At 51.0% G+C, this 10,028-nt stretch overlaps 1 protein-coding gene across 1 annotated transcript; it reads right to left on the bottom strand.

Annotated features, from left to right (window-relative positions):
- Positions 1–354: 354 nt before the first annotated feature.
- Positions 355–8,093, bottom strand: LOC148220196 (uncharacterized). Its single transcript, XM_088155800.1, is given in 2 exon segments — positions 355–2,179; positions 8,085–8,093. Coding segments are annotated over 2 exon segments (1,386 nt in total). The 3' UTR covers positions 355–802.
- Positions 8,094–10,028: the final 1,935 nt, after the last annotated feature.

Raw genomic sequence — 10,028 nt, 5'->3', positions numbered from 1 at the left:
TCTGCGCATGTCAATAATTTGTTCTTCTTTTCCTTCAAATGACCCTGTTGGATATCAACATTTGCAGAGCAGAAGATGCTGAAGTTGTGCGCTCCAACATGCTTCAGACGACTGAGAAACTAAAATGTAGGTTTGAAGAAGAAGTGGAGCTCGTGGATGTATGATGTTTCTTCCACCCACTGCCCACCTCACCTGGGGTACCGGCTAGCTCCGGGAAGCCTGCGTCGGTGAGTGGCCCCTCCCCGGCACCACTCTGGGAGCCGCAGAAGAGGCGTAGCAACAGCTACGCCTGGGCGAGTCGTCAGGGAGGGACAAAGAGGTGCAGGAGAGACCTTTTACGGTTCTGGGGGAAGGGATTTATTGAAGAAAGAGGCAACTGGTCAGGAGGTTGGGAGAGGGAACCGCAAAAGGCAGTTTGAGGGGTTCTACACAGGCTTAAGTACGGGGGAGGAGCAAGGGGAGGGCAGAAAACTCTGGCCAATAATGGTTAATGGGGGGAGGTACAGAAGGCGGGGAAAGGGGTACATTGAGCCAATAAGGTAAACCGAGGTTGGGGATACATACAATATAACCAGTCATGAATACAAAAGGGAATGCTTGTCGCAGAATCTTCTAGAACAAAGGGAGGGGCTACAAAGGATTGACATCCAGTGGGGCAGGGTTTAAGATGACTGACTAAGGCAAAGGTGGGAAAGGGAAAAACCATTATGTACTTAACTTAGGGGAATGAAACTGGGACCAACCATCAACACAGAAGGAAAATTAACATTAAACAACGCAACACTACATCTCCCCTTTCTTTTTAAACAGAAGTGTCATTTTCAAAGTCCTCGCCAGAGGTGAGCCCAGCCTTCTCTTCCTCAACTGCTTTCATGTCTTCACCATTTGGGGGATCTTCGAGATCCCAGTCCAGGATAGGCCCCACCTCTGCGCGGTTAACTTGGGGTGATGGGGAGATGCTGCGGACAACTAAGGTCTTAATAATGGGGATAGCAATTCAAACGAGAATAATAACAAGGACAATAGAAATAATGGTTTTGACAACTGAAGCCAGCCAACCCGAAAGTCCCCAGCCTTTAAAGATGTTTCTCAGCCAGTCTTCGGATTCCTCCTTGATGTTCGTGACAAGACCTTGTATTTGCTGTATCTTGGAGTGGACACTGCTGCTCCGAGATGACCAGTTGAGACAGCAGAGGCCTTTGAAGTCCTCGCAGCCGTGGCTATGCGCAAGCAACAGGAAATCTATTGCTGCCCGATTTTGTAGGGTCGCCTGCCTGGTAATTTCCTCATCTGCTAGGAGGTCGTTTAAGGCCGCTGACGTAAGGTTTGCCTGTTTCGCTACCCAGCACTCTAGGCAGCCCAATTCACCTCGGGCTTTAGCCGCTGCCACCCGCGGTAAAAAGATCGAGACAGCAACTCTTTTGGACTTAGACCAATGAAAAACATCTGCATTGCAATTTTCGTCCAAATTATGAGCTTCTCTCTTTTGGATTGCCGATTTTGTGTTTTTAGATTTCCAATTCGAAATTTGGGTACGGTTAGGCGAAAACAGGGTCAGTTGTCCAAGGGTGCACAGCCCTCCTATCAGGCGAGAGGGGATGCCTGCCCACGCCCGGTCGCCACAGATCAAGAAGACCCCCTTACCTAGCTGACAAGGTTGGTCTACAGGGGTCCCCTCAATCTGGGCGGTGGCGTTGCACCACGCGGCAGCTCTATAGTCAAGGTTGGGTTGGATAACGTTTAGGTATGATTCCGGGTTGGACCATCTATAATGATTCTGAACACAAAAAGGGGATGGGGCTGAACCAAGTAACTCTAATTCCTGAGGTTCCTCGGGTGCTTTGGGAAGGTCTTTAGACCACTCCCGCCACACCCAGAGGGGGTTGGTCATAGGATAGGAGGCATAGGACGGGTGCCACCACTGAGGGTTAAAATCATCCCGCATGTTGATGATTGTCTTGGGATATTCGTCAGGCTGAAATGGGATCCCCACCAGGCAGGTTGAAAGTGGATTCCCTGTTGCCGCAGTTGATAAGCAGAGATGGTCCTGCTGCATGGCCTGGGCCAGGGTGACCCACACATTCTTCCTCGGCTGCGGGACTATCCACTCCACCGAAGACTGGCAGAGGCACGCCCAGATGACAAGGGCGTACCACATCCTGGGGCTCCGTGTGGCTGACTAAAACAGAACAGGAAAAGGGAATGGGTTACTCAAATAGGTCCTGAACTTCAGGGGGAGGAAACAACTTGGAGAAGGGGCTGTCCCGCCCTCTGGGGGACCCTTGGTGTTCCAGGGAGGGGCGCCGGCGATGACAAAGCGCTGCATATTTGACATCTCCGGAGGCTGGCCCTGACAGATGTCCCTGACTGGCAGTATAGGGCCGGACCCACCTTTGAGGGACCCGCCTCAAACCAAAGGGCGTGGATATGCAAGCGTACCCATGACCCCAGGTGACTAACTCATGTGGGCCCTCCGTTTTACCGGTCTCCAGGTTCTTCACCATCACGGGAGGGTGTTTTCTCAACCGTAATGATGACGAGTTCGTGAAGTGCCTCACAATGGGAGGACTCAGCACTTCGAAGGAGCAGTTAAGAAAGTTGATGGTAAAAAGGGCTTTATGCAATTTAGTATGAGGTGTATCGAATTGAGTATCGCCCTGTTGCTGCTCCAGGACCCATTTGAGCGTTTGGTGGGTGCGCTCAACCATGTCCTGACCTGCGGGGGAATAACGGGATGCCAGTCTTATGTTTGATTCCCCACCTCTGCAGGAACTCCCGGAAGGCCGTGGAAGCATATGCTGGGCCATTGTCCGATTTCAATTCCCTTGGGATCCCCAACACAGAGATGGCCTGTACAAGGTGTTTCTGTACTTCCTTGGCCTTCTCCCCTGTGTGGGCAGAAGCGAAGACTGCCCCGGAAAAGGTGTCCACACTCACATGTACATATTTCAACCTGCCGAACTGCGGAACGTGGGTGACATCAATCTGCCATAACTCACAGCTCTCCAGGCCTCTAGGATTGATGCCAGAGCTCAGGGTTGGCACCCCAAGCTTCTGGCACTGGGGACATGTAGCCACAATGTCCTTGACCTGGTCACGACTTAGTTGGAATTGCCATACCAAGGCAGGCGCATTCTGATGGAATTTCTGATGGCTCAGCTTTGCCTGTTGGTAAATATCAGGAATCCTGGCCATATCAGCTGGTGCGGCCAGGGTGTCCGCTCTCTGGTTACCCTCGGCGATAAAGCCTGGCAGGTCTGTGTGCGATCTTACGTGCATCACGAAGTACAGATGCTCTCGGTGGGAGACAGCATATATCAGCTTCGAGAGCAGACCGTGGAGGTTAGGATTAGAGACTTCTTTCAAAACAGCGTTCTCTGCCCTTGACACCACACCCGCCACATAAGCCGAAGCTGTAACCAAATTAAGTGGCTCTGAGAACCTCTCGAAAGCTCTAACGACTGCATCTAACTCAGCAATTTGAAGGGAACCCTCAACAACCTTAACATCTGCCTCCCACTGCTGAGTCTGGGGGTTCTTCCAAGTCATGACTGACTTGTGCGAAGCCCCAGATGCGTCTGTAAAAACAGTTAGAGCTTTGAGTGGCACCCGGCTCAATTTTTCTTTCGGGACCAGATTGAAATTTGAATTAAATAATTTATGACTTTGGTGGTAGACAGATGTTTGTCCTGTGTAGCTATCAAGGGCAAAGAGAAGAGTCTCATTCTCCTGGAGCAAATGCTCCAAAACCTCCTTAGTCAGCTTGCCTGATGATAAGGCAAGTGGTACTCGGATGAACGCAAAATCGCAACCCGCCAGCTCTTGCAAACGGGCCCTGGCCTTCCTGATCAGCTGCGCCATCAGCTCCTGTGGCCTGGTGATACTTTTGGACCTCTAATGACTGAGGAACACCCACTCTATAATCAAGAGGGGGTCCCTCTGGTCCTGGTCCCACTGGTAAATGAGGCCGTGGAGATGCGGGAGCCGTCCCAGGATAATAAACTCAAATTGCAGGTTCGGCAGGTAGCGATGGGCTTGTCTCATCCCCATCGCCTTCTCTACCTTTTCCAGAGCTGCCCTCGCATCTGGGGTCAGAACCCTAGGAGAAAGTAACTCATCTCCCCCTTTCAATAAATTGAAAAGGGGAGCTAGGTCCTCGGTGGTCAATCCTAGCCAGGGTCTGACCCAATTCAATGACCCACACAGCTGGTGGAAATCCGCAAGGGTTTTTGGCTTGCTGTTAATTGCCAATTTATGTGGGACAATAGTCCTGCTGGTAATTTGGAGCCCGAGATACTTCCAGGGGGGCATCCTCTGAACTTTCTCCTTCTGGAGCTCAAACCCTGCAGAGATCAAAACCTCGATGACAAGGTCAAGGACATACTGCAGTATGTCGTCCGTGGGGGCACAAATTAGCACGTCATCCATATAGTGCAGGATGATGGCCTCCTCTGCCTTGGCACGGACAGGAGACAGCAATGAGGCCACGTACTATTGACAGATACTGGGGCTGTTCTTCATGCCCTGAGGCAGTACCCGCCAATGGAAGTGCCTCATTGGGGCTTCCCGGTTGATGGATGGAACCGAGAAGGCAACCCGTGGTGCATCCTCGGGGTCGAGGGGAATTTGGAAAAAACAATCCTTGATATCTAGGACTGCCAGATTCCAACTTTGCGGCAGCATTGAGGGTGAGGGCATACCTGGTTGCAGAAACCCCATGTCTTCTATCTTTTTATTTATTTCACGAAGGTCGTGAAGGAGCTGCCACTTGTCCTTCCCCGGCTTTTTGATGACGAAGACCAGAGAATTCCAAGGGCTCCAGGTTGGCTCGATGTTACCTTTGGCTAACTGCTCCTCCACGATTTCGTTGAGCGCCTGCAATTTCTGTTTGTTAAGTGACCACTGATCTATCCATACTGGTTCATCAGATAGCCAATTCAGTTTCTGGACAGGGCGCTCCACAGTGGCCGCTAAGAAAAATCCCGCGGGGTTTTCGGGATCTCAATATGAACACCCCATTGCGACATGGCATCTCTGCCCCACAGTGGAGCTTTATACTCCATAACAAAAGGGCGGACATTAGCCACCTGGCCTTCAGGTCCCTCAATTTTAATTACGCTTTTTGACTGCCAAGCCAATTGGGCCCCCCTGACTCCTTGTATTCTGCCAGCCACGGGTTGCAACTCCCAATGTGACGGCCAATTCTCGGTTGGTATAATTGTCATATCTGCTCCTGTATCGAAGAGTCCGTCGAGGTAAAAGTAGTCTTCACCCCAACGGAGTCCGCATCCAATGATCGGTTTATCCTCACCGATGACTTCCGCCCAATAGACGCAGGGATTAGCCGGTTTCGCCACGATGGTGTTGGGCAACGGAATCGCCTGTGCTACTAGTTGTTCCTTTGGCAGGAAGTATGGTGGCTGGATGCACTGTGCCAGGAGAGAGAAACGGTCCAGACACAAAAGCTGCATCTGCGGCACGATTTCAATCTCCGGAGGGGTACACTTTGTATCCCCAAGCACGACATACGTGCAGTCGAGTCCGGCGAACAAACCCGGTGATGTGGGCTTCACCGACACCAACCGCCAGTCCTGTGTTTCAAAATAAGTGTTATCTGTCAGGGCCAAGCTCAGGGGAGGACGAGGAGTCCACCCTGGCGCTATTCGTCGTGTTCGGTAAATGTCGGATCCGGTGGGAATGTCACATCCGGTATTAGTTTTGCCCCCCCCAAGGTCCCCCTCGCGGCCTGCCTCATTTTTGTTTTCACGCGAGGCGGGGTCGCTCTCCCCAGTTAGTTTTTTTTTGCTTGTGTGTTTCCTCCCACCTCCCCCTGCCCCTGCCCGTTATCGATTTTATTTTTAAGAGGGCACACACGCGCGATGTGACCAAGCTGGTTGCAGAGGAAGCAGCGCACAGGGAAAGTCTTTGCAGCTGCAGTCATCGCTGCCATCATCACTCCTCCTCTGGTGGGAATAGGTGGCGCTGGCACAACTGCGCGCTTGACACAGGCCTCCACTATAAGCTGGAGAGATGGCTCAGGGTAGAGAGGTAGAGATGTTATAACCTGTTTACATGCATCGTTAACGTTTAACTTTACCATTTCCATTATTAGTTCTTCTAGGGTGTCCTGGTTTTTCACTTGCTTTTCAATTTCTATCTTTAGCCTCTCCACGAACTCAATGATAGGTTCCGCCGGCCCCTGTTTGATGGAGGCATAGTGGACACGGGGCTCGGTGGTTGGCATCACCATGAATGCCTTCTCGGCAGCAGCTTGAATTTTTAAAATCACAGGCTTTGGGATTTTTTCTGCCTGTGCTTCTGCCTGGGACCACTGCCCTTCACCTCACAAATGATCCATCGTGATCGGTTTTTTGTCTGAGTCAATGGCGCACTCAGCGGTCTGTAAGAGCTCAGGCAGGAGTTCCCCTAGCATCCTTTTCCATGTGTCCTCCCACAATCTGTATTCAATTGACAGGAGGAGACATTTAAACAATCCTTTCAAGTCGCTAGGGACCAAGATATTGGAGGAGAAAGTAGCTTCCAATAAGCCTTTAAAATATTTGCTCTTTCTCCCGAACTCCTTCTGTGCCCTACAGAGCTCCTTTTTATGGGAGTATTCAAATGGCCGCCAATTTGGAATACCCCTTTGCCAAGAATAAAAAACCGGAGAGGCAATGAGTGTGGTCTCCGGTTCCGGGTTCCGATCCCCTGGCCTGTCACTTCCATTTTCCGGAGCGTGGGAACCAGAAGGAGGGGTGTGGGAATCGGAAGTCGGAAGCGGAGGGGCAGGACTGCTTACCGAGGAGGAGCCACAACACTGGCAACATTCATGGTGATGGGTGGGACCTGTTGAGCTCGGGGGCCGCCTTTCTGGGGGTGGAGTAAGAGGAGGAGTTTTAGTAGGAGGAGGAGGAGGAGGAGCCTGGGGAGGAGGAACACCCCTCCCGTGGGAGGAGACAGGGGCAGGACTTGGGGAAGGAGGCGGGAACAGAAAGGGGTTGGGACACGGGGTAGGGGGCGGAGCCACAGTCGGAGGAGGGTATGGATCAATGAGGAAGGGATTCTGGGAAGTAAAAGGAGCCAGAGCACAAGGGACCAGCCGCGCCACGTGGCCGGCGCCATCTTCTGCGCCGGAGTCCAGGAGGCTATTTTGTGGCTCCGGGGGGGATGACTGGAACCTTACTGACTTTGGGGTTTCTGGGGTAGAGCCTGTGGTAGGAGCGGGGGAGGGTTTCGGGGTACATTTACAAACTTTACAACACTTTAAAACAGGTTTCAGGGTAGAACTCGGGGTGCAACTGGGAGAGATGGAACTGCGGGAAGAGGGATTAGGGGAAGGCTCCCTGACGGCTGGCGCCTTGCCGCCCGGGCTAGGGTATCGGGAGGACCGAGAGGGGCCAGGCAAGCAGCGGCTGGTCTCCCTGGCCGGGCTGGTCTGCGATCATTTCCGAGCTGCCCGTCTCGGATCCCCCGATGCAGGGGAAGAGGGATTGGAACAAGGGTTAGGAGAGGGGGGAACAACTGGGGGAACCCGGGATGGCTTGCTTCCCTTCCCCGCCCTATCCTGGCGGGGCCGGGCAGGGCGTGCGCCCACCACCTTTTCTTTTACAGCTCTACGAATTTGAATGTATAAACTGAAAAGCCGATCCACGGAGGTGTCGTCCTGATTGCTCAACGCCATGAGCCTTTGTCCTACTAGTTCCCAAAATTGGACTGACTCCATTTGCTGGGGTGACACCCCGGGGAATTGGGAAGCAAGTCATTTTATGAACTTCTTTAACGAACCCCGTGAGAACTTTATTTTCCTCCCTCCAGGGTACCCACAACTTGGAAAAACATCTCCCGCTGCTGTGTGGACAGCTTTGCGCCCATTATGGTGTGCCTCATACCCACACAGCAGAACTCACTCTCCCACTGCAGCAAAAGAAAACTGAAACAACTGAGAATAAAGGTCCCAGGGCCAGTGAGTCCCCCACCCTCAGGGACCAAAGGAAGGGGTGTTTTAACGAGCCCCCACACCTAGGGCTGCACACCCCGCCCCGCCTAATGGTAAGCCCCTCTGCACCTCGTTGGGGGATACTTACCGGCTCCATCGGCCTCTGGAACAGGAGCTGCAACAGGAGGTCCCTCCCTTGAAAGTGGTCCTCCGGGCGCAGAGGTTTGCCACCTTCTCCCCGGGAGCGCTGCTGACCTGGCCTGCTTCGACCAGAGTAGTCGACGCCCAATGCCTCTGATCCTCAGATCTAAGAGGCTTTTCGTGGGGTCACCGGCGAAGTGGCCCCCCCGGTGAGTGCCAAACTGACGTTTCTTCCACCCACGGCCCACCTCATTTGGGCTACCGGCTAGCTCTGGGAAGCCTGCGTCGGTGAGTGGGCCCTCTCCGGCACCACTCTGGGAGCTGCAGAAGAGGTGTAGCAACAGCTACGCCTGGGCGACTCGTCAGGGAGGGACAAAGGGGCACAGGAGAGACATTTTACGGTTCTGGGGGAAGGGATTTATTGAAGGAAGAGGTAACAGGTCAGGAGGTTGGGAGAGGGAACCGCAAAAGGCAGTTTGAGGGGTTGTACACAGGCTTAAGTGCGGAGGAGGAGCAAGGGGAGGGCCAATAACGGTTAACGGAGGGAGGTTCAGAAGGCGGGGAAAGGGGTACATTGAGCCAATAAGGCAAACCGAGGGTGCCGATACATACAATATAACCAATCATGAATAAAAAAGGGAATGCTTGACACAGAAACTTCTAGAAAAAAGGGAGGGGCTACAAAGGATTGACATCCAGTGGGGCAGAGTTTAGGGTGAGGGACAGGGAAGGTTCTAGATAAAGGAGAGGGGTTTAGGATGACTGACTAGGGAAAAGGTGGGAAAGGGAAAAACAGTATGTACTTAGGGGAAGGAAACTGGGACCAACCATCAACACAGAAGGAATATTAACATTAAACAACGCAACAAAACAGATGTACGTTTTTTTTTTTATTTGATGACATATATTTTCATCACTCCTTGGGATTAGTCTGTTCTTCCTGTGCTCCCACCTGCAATGCCTTCTGCGTGGTAGGCTATTGATGTCACCTTAGAAAGAGGTCTATAGTGTGACCAAACACTCCAAGGAAACAGTTTGGTGTGGAAGAGTTTCATGTGGAAGTGTTCATAATTCTTGTGTTTATTATTTGTAATATAAATAGATTGTATTTTTATGATCATTTCTATCTGAAATACATATGATAGCGATGAATGATGTATGGCCCAGCCTGCTTAAGATCAGACTTTAGGAATAGCTGGAAATGATCTCCCAAATGTCTTCCAATCTTTTCTATACATACAAAAAGTCGGGCAGTTGTTTCTAAAGGGATCAATTATAGAATGTGATTTAGTGCTTTATGGTGCCAGAATAAACAGAAGTTTTGATAATCCGCATTCTTAGCAGTTTACTTGGAGACTGTTTTTTTTTACTCTCCAGATAGAAGACGCCATGTTGGATACCAGTCGTGAAATTCCAGGCAGCCTTTTATCATGTTACATATCCTCTTACTCATTCATTTCACCTTCCAGCAGTTTAGAAAGAACTTGTTCACTTGAATGTTTTTCTTTGGAGTGATTTTAAGGAGACGGCTAAATGGCCATAATACAGGTAGAAACATAAAAACAAGGGTGTGCTATAAAGACAGGACTTCTTAATGCAAAGAGCCCTCTGAAATTCAAAATACCTGCTATAAAATTTAAAATGTAATCTTTGACTTTTAGATGGGAATTTCTACTCTTCAGTTTCATTCTCTCAGGTGCATTTTTGCTAACTGCTTGATTCACGCTGAATGGACAGTCCTGTCTTATTCTTGGTATGGCAACAGTGATAGAGATCACTGCCGCTTTCTGTAGAAAGCGGCTGCAAGTTGCTATTACGAGATCTTGTGGAGGTCTAGAGTCTGATTGGATGTGAGGTTCTCAATGTTTCAACAAGCAACTTGGGGTGGCAGTGTCAGAGGTGTTCATTATCTAGGAAGATTTTCATAGGTGATGAGTTTTGCTGAGGTAGC

The sequence above is a fragment of the Sturnus vulgaris genome, chromosome W (genome assembly GCF_052056855.1).
Source record: "Sturnus vulgaris isolate bStuVul1 chromosome W, bStuVul1.hap1, whole genome shotgun sequence".
NCBI classification, from domain to species: Eukaryota; Metazoa; Chordata; class Aves; order Passeriformes; family Sturnidae; genus Sturnus; species Sturnus vulgaris.
This window is presented reverse-complemented; position numbering and strand designations above follow the sequence as displayed.